Genomic DNA, 16,823 nt, shown 5'->3' on the forward strand with positions numbered 1-16,823 from the left:
TAAGCCTAATACAAGACCACTCTGTATTTTTGCCCAGAGCCCTGTTCTCTACAATGATTTCAGTTGCAGTCATGTGAGATCTCCTGAATCAACAGGCTTTTTGCTTTCTTATACCACAATAAGATTTGCAGTCTTATAAACAGGTAGATGCTGTACGTGCAATTGTATTACAATTTGGATAAATGTACTTTGAAAAATTATTATCTTGTTCTGTTTGGAATAGCATGATGTGTGTATCTTCATAACAGTATGACTAATGGTAGGATGCTGTGTGTGTCCCAAGCAGGTTTTTTGAGAATGGTGTTTTGCATCAGGAATACTAAGTTTTGTGAGCAAAAAATTGCACCTCCCTAGTTCAACAAGCATTAAGTGTGAAGTGTAAGTGCAAGGTGGGGAGGAACGACCCCTGAAGGAAGGGGGCTGCAGGGTCATCTCGACAATGGTTAAATCCACAAGGTATGGAGTAAAGAGGAAAGAGTCAGGGTCTTCTTAGGGGTGCCCTCTGACAGGATGAGAGACAAAGGGCAAGCACTGACACTTAAAGGAGTCCTGAACATCATGTAATATTTTTTACCTGTAATAGCAACCAAGAGAGGTTGTGGGGTCTTCATTTTTGGTGATATTAAAAAACTGTCTGGACAGAGTCCTGAGCAACTGGTTCTGGATGACTCTGTCTGAGCAGGGAAGGGTTGAAACAAATGACCTTCCGAGGTCCCTTAACAAACTCAACCATTCTATGAAAATGCAGCTACCTAGAAGAAAGTAGCAGCATGAATTGTTTCTGTATCTAGATCTTGCCTTCAGAAGTCCTAGCAAGTCTTAAGAGAATGCAGGATAGGATCCTAGAGGAACAGATTTTGGATCTTTAGACCCAGTGCATCTGGTCCTAGGATAAGGGTGATATATAGGCAGAACCCTCTGACTATATAACCATAACAATATATTTTTTTTTCCAGAATATATTTTCTATACAGGCGGACACTAGGAAGCAGGAGATACAAAATATTAGAGAATCACTTCAATTTCTATGGCAGCTTCATTTTGTGACAATGTTAGCTAAAACTATGCTGGTTTTGGTGTCAGTGTACTACTATGCATATTAAGCTTTTTTTGAATTTCATTTAATCAAACAAAGGGATCTATCAGGTTATACATTTGTGCATAAAACCATGAGGAAATTTTGCCTTTCAGTAAAAAAACCTTATTTAGTACAAAACATTAAACTGCTGGGAAGATCTGCCGGGAAGTTATTATTGGACCTACTGTAGCTGTATATTTAGAAAAGCATATGATCTGAGGCTAAGGAAACAAATATATTGGTATATTGGTTCAGAAAATCTTACAGAAGAACTTGCAGAAAATAGAAAAAATAACAAAAGAAAATGTTTGCTTTAACTTTCTTCAGTAAAATTTTTATTCATCTTTAATGACTATAAGACAGGCTGGAATATGGCACCATCTAACAGTCTGTAACAGACTCAGATGGATGTGTTAAAATGTCCTTAGAGCTCAGCTTAGCATCTTGCCTGATCTTAGGGGTGCTCTGTATAAGTTAGAAGGATGTTGAATCAGTTTAAGAAACAGTAGTGCAAATAGTTCTTAGGCACTGGAAGAGATCAAAACAAATATGACCCTTGTGACTATGACCTTAGTAATGAGAGCCTTAGGAGGATGAAAATTTAGCTCTGTTGCCTTTTCTTAGCTACAAAAATGTCACCCTTTCTGTGTGGCAAAATAACACATGCTTACTCAAGATGCTTATTTATGCATTTAGAGCGACTGAACCAAATATTTCTACAGATGTGATGAGTTGACCATGACTGTCTGCCAGGTGCCCACCCAGTTGCTCTCTCACTGCCCCTTGTCATCAGGACAGGGGAGAAAATAAGATCAAAAAGCTTGTGGGTCAAGATAAAGACAGGGATATTGCTTATCAATTTCAACCATGGGCAAAACAGACTTGATATGGGAAAAATTAATTTAATTACCAATTAAAAATAGAGTTGGATGGTGAGAAACAAAAACAAAAAACAAAACCCCTTTCACCAACCCTCTTTTTTCCAGGCTCAGCTTGACTCCTTCTTTTCTTATACCTCTGCCTCTTTCCACGACACCAAATGGTGCAAGGGATGGGAAATAGAGGGTTCAGGTCAAGTCTACAGCAGCTCTTCTCTGCAACTCCATCTTCCTCCTCAATCATTTCCCCTTCTCCTCTTGAATATATATATTTACGTGGTTTTTTTTTTTTTTTTTTTTTTTTAACTTTTCCTTAGGTATAAAGGCTATATTATGGATTCAACAGCTGCCTTATTGATAGGCCTCCTGTTCTTTATTATTCCAGCAAAAACATTGTCTAGGACTTCAAATGGAGAAAACAGTTGAGTATATTTTGATGTAGATTTTACTACGACAAGGTACCTAAGATGCTACTATAAATATAACATATTGCACTGGTTAGAGGAATGTTGTTAAGTAATTACGCTAAAATCTTAGTACAGGATAAAATCTTACTGGGATGTAAAGCATCCCTGGCCTGGAAGTCAGTGCCAACAATTATGCAATGTGAACAGCAGGAGCTAGTGCTGTGCAGGAACCTGCTGCCTGCAGCCCATCATCAGCAGTGGAAACCTTTCCATTGACTGCAACGGGCTTTGAAATGGGACTGAGTGGGGCAAGGCTGGGCTTATTTTCTGAAAATTTTACTGCTTAATTAAGGTACCCTATAAACTCAAAATTGTACATTAGTTCATTATCATGTAATTTTTCCTCTTCAAAACGAAATATTCCCTAAAGTATACTTCTGGCTTGTCCTCTTTATGCATTCAATTGTGCTGCTGAAATCAGTGAGATCTGGGGGTTCATAGAGTATGCAAGAAAAGAACCTAAATGAGCCTAAGTGAAAGAGCCTTTGCACAGCAATCTATCTGAATAGTGCAGTCTTACTGAGTAAATTAAACTCATTGATATCCCACAGCTATCTTCCACATAGGGAAGGAGGGGAAAGGGGCCACTCTTCCACTGGTGGAAACTGTTACAGCTCTTATGTCTCCAAGCTGTGACAGTTTTCCCTAGCAAAAGATCTGTCCCAGGAAGTGCAGGTTGATTTCATCAGAGACTTTCTTCATGTTATAATGGTGAGATTTTTGCCTTCGAATTTTTCCCAAGTACTTCCTCAGAGAGATTATTTCAAGAGCTTGTCAATATGTTTTTAAATGTTGTTTGGGATTCGTGGTTTTTTTATTATTTTTTTTTCTCTAGTTGTTTTTGGTTACACTCCACTCATTACTTGGAAGGAATTTCAGGCATGCATGCCCTGGGAAATAGCTATTCTTGTTGGTGGCGGGTTTGCACTGGCAGACGGCTGTGAGGTAATGCAATTTATAGAAGATACTGAACAAATAGCATGACCCCCATCAGGAGCAATTGAGACATGCAGTGAATTCAGTTATTCTCTTGTTTTAGCAAGTTATCCTGTAGCAATATTGAACACGATAAATGTGATGAATATTCAAGACATTCGGAAAACAGCTTTACAGAAAAATAAGCTTCCTTTGTCTTCCAAGGCAATGATGACTACTGTGTGTTATGTAATTTAATCCTGATGGCAGTAGGAGTGGTGAAGACACACTATTTCCAAAGCCTTAGGGTTAATGTCACATGTCACTGAAGTACCTCTTATTTGAACCAAAGTGGTTACTCAAGTAAATCAAGCAGGTTTGGACCCAGATTGTGGTTATGGAGCCTGATATACGCATATTACCATTTTCTGATAAGATTCCACTAACCATCTCAGGGGTGCAAATATAAATAAATGGAATATAGTTTACATGGGCTCCTATAGGGCACAACTGAATTAGAAAAATGGGCTTAAAAATATGTGGTAGGAATATGGAAAATGTTTCCAATGTTTTTCTCTTTTACATAAATATTTTACAAGTAGCAGATGAGTACAGTCTGTTCTATACCATTTTTTAAATTTTTCTTACAATGACTTGCTAAACATAATTGTGTTATCATATTCCTTACACAGGTTTCAAATCTTTCTCAGTGGGTAGCAAGTAAACTGACCCCTATAGGATCATTACCATTGTGGTTGATTATCCTGATATCCTGTCTTATTGTTACTTCAGTAACAGAAGTAGCCAGCAATGCAGCTACCATTACGATATTTTTGCCCATACTATCTCCTTTGGTGAGTATAAAAAATGTTATTTTTAATCAGAATATGCTCTATCATCCATATAATAATACAGCTGCTTAAAGAAGCAGTTTTAAAAAGTCTCCATAAAATATGGCATGCAGGGGTTTTTCCTGTTCTGTTTTGTGCATTGGATACTTGGTTTTTTAAAGTATTTCTTACAAGGGATATGGAAAATTTAGTAAAGTTAGATAAAAGTTCATGTTGTGGTCTAAATCCAGTCAGCAACCAAATACCACACAGCTGCTTGGTCACTCCCTGACGAGCATGATTGGAGAGAGAACTGAAAGGGTAAAAGCTAGAAAAGTTATGCATTGAGATAAAGGGAGTTTGACCTGGGAAGCAAAAGCTGAATATGCAAGCAAAGCAAAACAAGGAATTAATTCACTGCTTCCCATGGGCAGGTGGGTGTTCAGCCATCTCCAGGAGAGCAGGGCCCCATCACACATAGCAGTTACTTGGCAAAACAAATGCCAGCCCTCCAAACATCCTGCTGCTTCCTCCTTCTTTTCCCTGCTCTATATACTGAGCATGTTGCCATGTAGTACAGAATATCTCTTGAGTCAGTTTGGGTCACTTGTCCCAGCTGTGTCTCCCAGCAATTTCCTCCTCACTCCCAACTTCCCTACCAGTGTGGTAGTAAGAAAAGTAGAAAAGGCCTTTGCTCTGTGTAAGTACTGCTCAGCAGGAACAAAAACATCTCTATATTATCAACACTGTGTTCAACAAAAATCTAAAACATACTAGCCACTGAGAAGAAAATTAACTCTACCCCATCAAAATCCAGCACAGTTCAATACATGAAAATCGATGCTGTTATTACTATCTGTGAATATCTGAAGCTCTTAAAAAGGACATCTCTCCTAGAATTTCTTCAGGACTGCATCTTCAGCAAAAATGGTTAACAGTGTAGATTGTCAGCAAAGAGAGGGCTAATAGATGTGCTTTACACATAATTCTCATTTCTTCTGTCCTTAGCTCAATTCTGCCCTTTTTCTCATCATTTTCATCAAAAGATCTGATTCTTTCTTCTTCAAAACTTACTGATTGTCTTCTACTCTGTCGATTTTCCTCTTGGCCAGCCTAGACATATATCTATGCCTTTTCCCTCTCTTTCAAAAAAGTGTTAATCCTCTTTTCACAGAATCACAGAATCATTTGGGTTGGAAAAGACCTCTGAGATCATCATGTCCAACCTTTGATCACCACCTTGTCAGCTAGACCACAGCGCTAAGTACCCTGTCCATTTGTTTCTTGAACACCTCCAGAGACGATCACTCACCACCTCCCTGGGCAACCCATTCCAATGTTTAACAACCCCCTTTCAGTGAAAATATTTTTCTTGACATCCAACCTGAATCTTCTCTGGTACAGCTTGATGCCATTTCCTCTTGTCCTATTGGTAGTTGCCTGGGAGAAGAGGTTGACCCCTATCTGGCTAAAACCTCCTTTTAGGGGTTTGTAAAGAGCAATAAGGTCACCCCTGATCTTCCTTCTCTCCAGGCTAAACAACCCCAGCTCCCTCAGCCTCTCCTCATAGGACTTACCCTCTAGACCTTTCACCAGCTTTGTTGCCCTTCTCTGGACTCGCTCCAGCACTGCAGTGTTTTTCTTATGAGGGACCCAGAACTGGACAAAGTACTCCAGGTGTGACCTCACCAGTGCCAAGCATAGGGGGATGATCACTCCCCTGGTCCTGCTGGTCACACTATTTCTAATACAGCCCAGGATGCCTGTGGCGTTCTTGGTCACCTGGGCACACTGCTGGCTCATGTTCAGCCCACTGTCAACCCCAAGGTCCTTTTCAGCTGGGCCACTTTCCAACCACTCTGCTCCAAGCCTGTAGTGCTGCATGGGGTTGTTGTGACCCAAGTGCAGGATTCAGCACTTTGCCTTGTTGAATCTCCTGCAGCTGGCCTCGACCCATTGATTCAACCTGTCCAGATCCCTCTGCAGAGCCTTCATACTCTCCAGCACAATCAACACTTGCACCCAACTTAGTGTCATCTGCAGCTTTACTGAGGGTACACTTGATCCCCTTATTCAGATCACCAATAAAGACATCAAACAGAACTGAATCCCTCACTGAACTGTTATGAATTGTATAGACATGCAACTTCATCATCTTGCAGTGTTTTTCCTTCTTGTGTCTGTGTAATGTGAGCAGCCTTTGCAATAGCCTTATTTTATGGACTCAACTACAATCAGAAAACATCAGGCGTGAATTTAAAGAACAATCTTTTCTCCTCTGAAGCATTCTCAGATACAATCTCAAAAAATGAGTTACTAAAAAAAGTTATTTCTTACTATTTAAACTAGCAGTTCTATTTACAGTTCACTTGTGGTAATATAAGAAGTCTGCATTTATGTATTTAATTTGGCAAATGCATCCCTTGACAGCTGTACTCTCTTATTTTTCAATAGGCTGAAGCTATTCACGTGAACCCACTTTTCATTTTGATACCTGCTACTTTGTGTACTTCCTTCGCGTTCCTGCTTCCTGTATCAAACCCATCCAATGCCATTGTATTTTCATATCGTCATTTAACTGTTATGGATATGGTGAGTTTTAAACAAAAGTCCCTAAAGGGGATTTTTAACATTTTAAAAATTTTCTTCAGTATCTTGATGTAAGTTTCTGCTTTCTTTTTCCTCTTCTTTAGGTGAAAGCTGGTTTGGGCATTAACATCATCGGAGTTGCTGTAGTTATGCTTGCAATTATGACATGGATAGTGCCTATATTCGATCTTTATACTTACCCAAGTTGGATTCCAAACATTCCATCTACAAATGGCACTGGGCTGTAAAAAAAAAAAAAAAAAAGTTTTTGTTTCTTTTCTTGCACGTGGTGAGTCACTTAAAATGCTTTTTGTCACCACAACAATAAGGACTTTACATTACCATAAATGCCATATTTCACAGTGCCAGAGAGTGATGATCCAGTCTGAGAGTCTAATCAGGAAGAGTGCTAGACTTTCCAAATATCACAGCTAGATCAGGTTTCTAATCTAGTTCAGCTAGTCTGAATTTTAATATCTTCATGTTATGAAGGAAAAAAATAAATGTGCATAGCCATTATCACTGGCAGTTTGCCCCCATTCTCAGGGTAGCAGAATAATGAAATGTAAATTTTATTATTTCAAATACGTGTTCTTGCTATTTCTTATTTGGACGTTGTCAGAGAACATATTAGTTTTCTGTTTTCTAGATTCAAACTCTGTTTGAAACAGCATTGATAACAAACAAAAGATCAGGCAGGGGACTTTCTTAAACACATAGTTTACAGACCTGTCAAAAATGCACAGAAAAATGGAGAATAGCAGCATGACCACTTAAACAGCACTTTATCTCTTAAGCACCTTGTAACCTGGAAGGAGAATACATACTTAAACATATGTTTAGTCTAACTGCTCCCAACACCTCACCAAAACATGTCGTTGCTGTTATAAAAAAAAAAAAAAAAAAAAAAGTAAAAAAAATTAGTATTTGTCTGGATTGACATGTATTGATAGATCTGAGTTGATCTGTATAAATGGAGACTAAATTATCATCATATCTCTCTGCCAAAAGTAGAGATAAATCCATCTGATGAATGAAACCATAAGACAGAGTGCTGAAGATTTGACACTCAAACTGTTGATCAAGTGCATCTTCGCCTGGAGGTTCATGATCTCTACAGGATAGGTGGCAGTTGAAGGTTACTAAACTATGTTAATGTTGTAATGTCTTAAATACAAAACAGTGCAATGTAGTCAGAATGGAAGTTGGAGTTCGAAGATATCTTCAAATAATGACGTTTTATTTGGTTGTTACATGTTTTTCACCATAAGGACTATCACCTTACCTGTTGGGAAGATGGGTGATAATTTGTAAAGAGCATGTAGTCTGAATGAAAGCTGCGTGTATTTAGCTTGGATCATGCCTTGGGACACCTACATGATAGTTGCAAACCTTAATCTGTCTTTTATAGATAGTGTAAATTATCCCATTTTTCCTAAAAACAACAACCAATAAATGCTTTTGCTTTTTGATTAGATGGTTTACATTCATTTTGATAGTGCATATTTAGAGATGCCAGTCATGACTTCTATAATGCCAGAATACAGTGTATAGTATTGTTGTATATGTAGTATGTTTCCTTTAGCCACTAGTTGCAGGTTCAGCTTCAGTGAATTATTAAAGAAGCACTTTTTCTTAATGATGTTGGTTTTGTGTACATAGTTGCTGTCTCTGCATGCCACCGCTCTTTTAAGCCTGACTGAGGCTGCTATCTCTTTAAGATGGCCACCCCACTTTTTTTAATGCAGTGGCAAAATAAGGCTATGGCCATCACTAGCCCACTCAGGAGCTGCCACTGTACAAATAATGATAACTGATCCCCTGCAGCAATGATTATGATTACAGATATGCAACATATGGCTAAGTGAAGTTAAGTACCAGAGGAAAATGCTTATGCAATTAACTAGTCCAAGATACAAACCTTGGATTATATTATATGATATTCTCCCAGAACAATGTGCAGTGCAGGAGCTCCTGGCTTGTGCAGGCCTGAAGGCACAGAGAGCTAAGAGAGTGCTCTTACTTCATGGTTCCCAGGTATCACCTTCTAATTCTGTCAGTAATTTCCAGATTATCCAAGAGCAGCAGAAATAGTGAATCACAGAGTATTTCAAGTGGAAGGGATCTCAGAAGACCATCTCATCTAATCTCTTGCTCAAAGCAAGTTTAGCATTGTGTTCAGACCAGGTCGTTTAGGGATTTTTCTAGTCACATCTTGAAACTCTCCAAGATGTAAACTGCACAACTTCCCTGGCTAATGTTCTCCAGTGCTTTACTGTCCTTGTGGTGGTGAAATATTTTGTCTTCAAACAAACGTATTCATTTTAGGCTAGTAGACTCATCATTGTCCCTTTTATTTGGGATAGATTTTTTTCTGATTGTAAAACTGTCTTTTTTCTTTTTAATGAAATGCAAAAAAGGGAAGGCAGTTCTCTTTGTGGCCTTATGTTCACCAATCCCAATGGATGTGATATTTTTGGGCTCCACAGGTCTGCTCTGCAGTATTATAATCGTGTGGCAATTGTTTTTCAGCCAAAGGAAATCTATTAACTGCTTCTGAACTGTTCCTGAGTTTTATTAATGTTCACAATACAGAATTGGCTGCTGTAACCTTAATCTTGAATATGGCAAGGTCTACATAGGTCCATGAATGCACTACACCATGAAATCAGACTTTGACATTGGTGTTCCCTCTTCAAGTTACATATCTTCATGGAAGAAAATAACCATTTTACAACATTTAAGAGAACTCTTCAGAAGTTGTCAACTGTACTAAGTGATACAGTTTTCAGTATAAGCTGAAGCTCAGTTTTTGCCAGATGATTTTCAGCTGTTTAGTTTATCTACCTTTTTGTTTATTCATGGAATCATAAATAATATGACAAAACAAACCCATCATGTCTGAACCCTCACATAATTCAGATCATAAAGTTTCCCTAAACTATTTTTTTTTTTCAGGACAGAAAGCATGGTTAAGTATCTTAGTAAATAGAAAAGAGTCAAATTTTTTAATGAAGGATGCGCTTTTAAAAACTGTTTTCACTACCATTGGTGTATGCAGTGAAAAATATGCAAAGAGAGAAGGGAGAGATTTGTAAAGGAAGTCAGTCATCTGTTGGGCCATGTGTTTATAATTTGTCAAAATGAATGCAGAATTATATACAAACTGACTTTCAGTGGTCAGCATTTTATTATGTCATAATGTACCAAACTAGTGACAAAAATTAAGTATCAAGCATGAGGTTTTTGAAGATTGCATCCTGTAAGTAAGCCAGTTGTGAATAAACAAGTTCATAGTAGTGGGAACGTAGGGTCTCACAGGATTTTTAACTTGTTTAGTCAGAATCTCAAGGAATGGGTCAGACACAATATTTAAGATTATTTGTTACTACTGCTAACTTATTTTTTAAAACTTTTAGGAACCTTTTAAGTAAAAATTAACAACCCTGCAGTGCAGGGATTAATATTGCTAGAGCTTTCTCACCTGAGAACTTTTAAATGGAGGAAAAAGAGAACTTCAGAGTGTGGCTCTCTGGATATGCCACAGGTGGATTCAGCTCTGACTGCAGGCACAGAGCACTATGCTGACTGCCAGCAGAAATACACTCTACATATGTTGCTATTGTATTCCTTGCTTTGTTCAGAATTTGTGAGTATTATGACAAACGGTGGAAATGCACCTATAATTATTTTAAGAGTTAATTAATATATAATGACATTAACTATTTGTAATTTGCTTTGTACATAATTTCCATATAAAATAGTGTGTTTTTCCTTTGTCTCAGATGAGTCTAATTAGTCTAATGTATTAGTACACAAGTAATATTTTTGGCTTACTATTTATTTGTGGTCCATTCCTGATGAATTAAAAGGAGCCTTTGCCATGCACTTTGTTGGAGAGATGTACCAGGTCTTTGTTCTCCTTTTCTATGTCAATACCATATTTAATGTATTTTCACTTTGCTTTTGGAAGATGTCCATTTAGATTACCAGAAACCACAAACCATGTGAACCTCGGAAAAAGCTTCTTGAATTTTCTGTTGTTGCGATCAGATAGTCAGGTCAATCTTGAAGTGTAAATCCCCTTATAAAAGTTTAAAATTAAATGACTGTGTTTGTTTACTGCAATAGTCTTGCTTGTTTAAAATCAACCAACCTTTAGCTTGAGGGCTGGCTGAGGAGCAACACAGCACAGCAGCTCAGGAAGACTGAAGAAAAAAACCCCATTTCATACTCTGGATCTTGCAACATTTTAGCTTTGTCTAGATACCAAGCCACTTTGCATACGAATAGCAACAATGAAAAGAAGTTGCATGTTATATGCAGCTGCTGGCAGGAATGGAAGGCTTCTGGTGACCCCTTAGATATCCCAAAATCTAGTCATGCCCCCTCTCCTGCCCTGCCTTTGACAGCCCGCAGCAGGATGTTGCTTGCCCTGATAGGACAAGAGGGCTGGGGATATCTCCCAGTGGTCAGGTCTACACATATACCAGGTTGCTTTGCAGTTGTTAGTCATAAATAAAAACCTCAGCTATCATCTTAGCTCTTTGTCTCTGCAAAGTTGATTTGATGATTTGTGGTTTTAACAATCACTGAACTTTTATCAGTTCATTCCTTCCTACTTTTGCCTTTTGTTTTTGGAAGTTGATGTATGTTATTTTACTTGCACAACCTTCAATTTCTGTCCAACTTTCCTTTACAATACCAATCTATTAATTTTAAAACAAATATTTTCCAGATGCTGTACACTCCAACATATATTCACGGTAAATTAAAAAAAAAAGCTAAAATTGTGGTCTGTGAAGCAAACTTGTTTGTCAATAAAAGTGCCTGAGATTTCTTAAACCTTGTTTGTTGTTATATCTCAACACCAGATATACATGGCAGTGAAGAGTATCCACTGAGGATATTTTAAACTGGCTGGATATAGAAAAAGTCCGCCTTTGAAATAATTTAGAAATTAGAAGATCTCTTAGCTTTTAAAAGGCAGTTATAGTAAAAATTCTGCTGTATGGTAGATTCCTCTACAAACACAAAATAAATACATCACAGTCTCAAACTGTTTGGTGCTTCATTAGAAATTAGAAAATCAGAAAGCAATGCATACCTGCAAAATAGTTCCTCAATTCCTGGTTTCTGATTCAGGAATAATCATTTTAGGTCAAGGAAACTGGAGCAGACCCACATGGATGGCTGGAAGAGTCACTTCCAAGCATTTAATTCAGTCTTTTGGTGGAAGGCCTCAGATTCTGCCGTCTTTAGTTGAGGCAAATGTGTAAACTTGGGCGCAAATTTCCAATTGCTGTCCTAAATTCTAAAAATTCACAGAGTGGGACAAAACTGGGTACCACAAGAGGGCTGAAGAACTAGCAATCTGATATACCCAAACCATCCTTTCTCGAATGCTAATTTGAACCCACAGCTGTTATGTAATAAAAGACAGACCAAGAGTATCAGGCTAGAGGATGTCTTCTCTTCCTGACAGACTGTATAGCTAAGAGAGAAAAATTCCCGAGCCCCAAAAAGAGAGCTTTAAGCACACAGAACAGGCAATCAGCTGTGAGGAGAAGCTCTGGGTCTGGCTGCTGGGACCATAGTCACACATTTGCCCTTTCACAGTGGTACCCCCTCCAAGGCATGGGTAGACACTGTCACCCTGGGAATCTGAGGGTGAGAATCTCTTGCTGTAGCTGGATTGTGCTCTCATACCCCATAGAGAGATATAAGCACAGTGACATTCAGAGATGCCTAAACTGGGAATCAATCTGAACAATCTGGGAGAGTAATTTAAGATTTCCAGAACTAAGCAGGCAGTCAGATTCACGGATTTTTATTTGAATATAGCTCTCTAGGTAAATAATCATGAAAAAAAGTTCAAAAGCCTGTGTTAAAATTCAAACTCTGGACCTTTAGGCCAGGTGTTTTTCTTTAAAAAGGAAACAAAATCCTCCTGTCCCTAAGTGGGATATAAAACAATGTTCACTGTGATTCAACAGGCTAAGAGGCTCAACCTTTACAGTACACAGAGCATTACTAAGTTGTTCTTCACCCCAGATGTTGTAATTCATGCTATACGATGTCCATCTTCACGTGTGCACATTATGAGTGTAGATAGAAACGCAAGCATATTTACTAAAGCTACACAACATAAGCATTCCAGGCTAAGTAAGCCTGGAAAAACTAAGCCATAAGCATTTGATATTTTTTACTATTTCTCTCAGCAGAAGTAAATAGTGTTAAAGTCTCTTGTTTCTTGTAGCACTTGCTTAAAGGCATAACAAATGGGAAAAGCATTTTCTGCTCTCCCAGATAATTTCTCTGAAAAATTGTCCCTTTATGTTGTCTTGAAAAGCTCTGCCTCTTATTGCAAAGAAATAAAAGGAATAAGAAAATAAATGATAATGGTAAAGGAGCAGGGAAGAAGGAAAGGAAGGGATAAAGGAAGGGAGAGAGAGAGAAAGAAGCTAACCTACAATCTGCAGTTCTAAGTCTCACCTTTCAGAACTGCTAAAGATCCGTGTACAAGACTGACAACTTTTGCTGACATTCTTTAAGGATTTGAAAAGTTCAGTTTGCATAATATAGAAAACCATGTGGTGGCTAGTTCTTTCTTTAGATGTTATTATAATGTATCAGAGGAGAAGGAAATGGATGGCATAGATAGTACCATAATTTTCCCTGTTTGCACTGTGAAAGCAGATGGAGTTTTGCACCCATTAAGAGCAATTCTTCAATTTCAAAGAGCCTTTAACCCTTTCCTGATTACCCTGCATGTTTTCAGTGTAGCAATTATTGAATATATGCCTCAGTCAGTATCTCATGGGTGATATTTTTGAATACCACTCTTGAAATTCTTAGGTGTGGAGGAGCCTTTATGTAATAGTGGAATATGACTAAAGCTTTATAATTAAAGCTGAACTTCCAGTGCCCTGTTGCAGCCCCTTACCCCTTTACTCTCAGGTTGTATTGCACTTCCAGGATGATTTTATAGACTACATGGAAAAAACTTCTCTGCTTCTGCTAGGCAGATGTGATTGGATTAAGTCACAGGAAATCTAAATCCCCTCCTAGCCGATCAAAGATGGAAACTTCTGTCTGCTCTGATTCTCCTTCAAAGGCAGCAAAGCACAGCAGTGGACAGCTGATCTTGGTCCAGCCAAACAGGTCTGTTGTCTGTAATGCTCCTGTGTCACAACCAAGGTTAGTTAAATGTTAGCAGGACCCCAGCCCAGCCTGTTCCCATGGACTTCATCTTGCACTGGCACCTGGGAGCACAGCTCTTGAGATTGCTCTGGAGGTTTTCTTCTGACAGTAGATACCACTACAAGCAGCTTGCATCCTCAAAAAGGTTCAGCAAGGTTCAACAGGGAGGCATTCTCAGCTTAGTTCAGCTTGTACTACAACCTCTAGAATGAGTATCCTCTCAGCATATCTTCTTCTTTGTCCACATCTAGGAAATGTCAAGCTATCTCTGATCCAAAACAACTGGGGTGTTTTCCTGACAAGTAAATAGTGTGAGCAGAAAAGCAAAAAACGCCTAAAGAAAACAACAGTAGAAATTACTGCTAGCTATTGTATTGTGTAGTAAAACTGTGAGTCTCAGGTTAGCAAAGCAAATGAAAGTAAAAAGCCTTTCAGAAACTGGTGACGGGCAACAATAATGGAAGTTTGAGCTATTTAGCAGTGGATGAGTGCTATAGAAAATCCCAATAATTTTACTCGTAAGAATAGTTGTAAGCCCTTGCAGTGTGGTTATTCAAGACTGTGAGCCACATCCTTCTGAAATCCATTTGTAAATAAAATTCATACATAAATAAAATCACATTACTTGATTATGGTTGCAAATTAAATAGAACTGTTTCCCAAGATATGTGCTCCCCCAGGATAAAATTATGCCTCCCAGCAAGACCAAGCAATAAATTGCCAGCATTATATTGGCTTCTATCTTAATTATGAAAAAATCTAAAGATTTATTGAACTGAGGAAATGGTTTGGGCTTTTTTCATATTTTCCTGTGGCTACCAATACCTCTAAGAATAGCTATAGCAAAATATTTCTGTAGTTACTTATTACTACAAATTTAAAAGGGAAATATTTTTTTGTGATTTTTATTATTGCCAAGAAAGTAAGGAACTTGTATTAACCATACTTGCAAATGCAAAAAGCGTGGTAAAATAATACAGTGAATTTAGTTAACATATTAGCATTTGCAGGTGATAAAGCTTTTAACTTCAGGAGGTATTACTCTAGCTAGAAAGAAATAACTAGTGAGAAAAGAGAACTTCATTCAGATGAGGTACTTACATTAAATTCACCTGTGAAAAAAGAAACTGATCCTTGAATTTATTAATGTTTAATATTTTACACTAAGTTCTATGGTTTTGTTTTTGCTTCACATGTGACAACCATGTGGTATAAGCTATGGCTTTTCTTTATCTGATTTCTTTCTTATTGGACCATGCTTTGCTGACTTCACAGAACTTTGATGAAGTGCTTCTAAGAAACAAGAAATGGCATCTAAATTATTTAAGGAAACATTCACAGCACTATAATGAGTACTAACCCATTTCAAGAATAAAGGTCAGTAAATTTGTTAGGGTCCATGAGCTTTGCCTTGCTATTATTTCTAATTCCTCTAGCTCATTTCCTTTTTATTTTTAAGAAAGGTAACATAATTTGACCTTGAATTTATTAGTGGTTTATGCCACTATTTAGACTATAGCTAGCAGTTAGATAAACTCAAGGAAGATAAGACACACACTTTTATTAGTTTTAATTGCTTCAGCTAATTACAATGAAGTGAAGCTAATGTGCAACATTACATATTCAGCTATAAATATATTTGCATCAGAAGCTGTTCAATGGATCTATGACAAAATAATAAATTATATTCACATAGAAATATAAAAATCAACACTCAGCTCTCACTAGGAAAGAGTTTGTGTACAGACTTTCAGTGTAATGATAAGAGAGGACCATGAGGTAGGAGACATAGTCTTCTCCTCACTGTTTTGCTGCTGCCCTGTTCTAACCAGTAGCTCAACCTTCATGTGCTTTTTTTTTCTTATTTTTTCTGGTAGTATCAACACTATTGAAGATTATGAAATTAAAAAAAACTCTCATAGTCTTCTAGGAGATTGCTGACATTCAAAAGAAGTTGCTCAACATTACGTAATATTCAAGTTAGAATTATTATTTTCATTGCATCAAGGCGAAAATCCAGAGAAAACACATGGTGTGTTGAAATTGTCACCATATTCTTTTGTTAAATGTATGCATATTTATGTTGATGATAATGTCATAATAACGTGTATTACCCAGTGTACTAATATCAGAGTCAGCTAAAGTTAATTGTTCCCCAGACTGAGAACTACCCACAGGTGAGAGAGCCTCTTCCTATGACAGTAGAGGCCAGTGAAACCAGGCATGATCCCTAGACCTCATGGTTTAAAGAAAGAAAACCTCAAATCCCTTTCAGCATCTAAACCAAGGATTTTTGTAAGTTTCTCTAGTAGCTGGCTGTCTTTCCTAGGAGTTTAGTTTTCAGCTACTTTTTATAAAAACTATCTTCTCCTTTGTTTTTTCACTCTCCTTTTATCCAGAAAGAAAGTTCAAGCACATGCACAAAGAGGAGGTAGTTGTCTAGAGAGCCCTCAAGAGACTGGATTAGGTTTCGACTGATCTTGTACAAATGCCCTCAAAACAATAGGAATGTTTTGTAAAAGTGCCACATATTTCCCAAATTTCCAGTAGTCATAATAGCTGCTTATTCATTGCAGAGGGACCTGGATAGGCTGGAGAGTTGGGTTGATTCCAACAGGGTGAAGTTTAACAAGGTCAAGTGCTGGGTCCTGCACTTTGGCCACAACAACCCCCTGCAGCGCTACAGGCTGGGCACAGAGTGGCTGGAGAGCAGCCAGGCAGAAAGGGACCTGGGGGTGCTGATCGACAGGAGGCTAAACATGAGCCAGCAGTGTGCCCAGGTGGCCAAGAAGGCCAATGGCATCCTGGCCTGCATCAAGAACAGTGTGGCCAGCAGGAGCAGGGAAGTGATCCTTCCCCTGTA

The 16,823-nt window shown here is 38.1% G+C and overlaps 1 protein-coding gene across 2 annotated transcripts in view; it reads left to right on the forward strand.

Moving 5' to 3' along the window:
• Positions 1 to 10,879, forward strand: part of SLC13A1 (solute carrier family 13 member 1) — a 26,019-nt gene extending 15,140 nt beyond the window's left edge. For both annotated transcript variants that reach the window (XM_027894739.1, XM_027894740.1), the window contains exons 11-15: positions 2,274 to 2,377; positions 3,259 to 3,368; positions 4,031 to 4,192; positions 6,623 to 6,760; positions 6,862 to 10,879. In XM_027894739.1, the coding sequence (XP_027750540.1) occupies positions 2,274 to 2,377; positions 3,259 to 3,368; positions 4,031 to 4,192; positions 6,623 to 6,760; positions 6,862 to 7,005 (658 nt within the window). In that variant the 3' untranslated portion in view covers positions 7,006 to 10,879. The remainder of the gene's footprint in view (positions 1 to 2,273; positions 2,378 to 3,258; positions 3,369 to 4,030; positions 4,193 to 6,622; positions 6,761 to 6,861) is intronic.
• The last annotated feature ends 5,944 nt before the right edge of the window (positions 10,880 to 16,823 follow it).

The sequence above is a fragment of the Empidonax traillii genome, unplaced genomic scaffold (assembly GCF_003031625.1).
Source record: "Empidonax traillii isolate 1590-97213 ecotype Southwest subspecies unplaced genomic scaffold, ASM303162v1 scaffold441:size580623, whole genome shotgun sequence".
Classification (NCBI taxonomy): domain Eukaryota; kingdom Metazoa; phylum Chordata; class Aves; order Passeriformes; family Tyrannidae; genus Empidonax; species Empidonax traillii.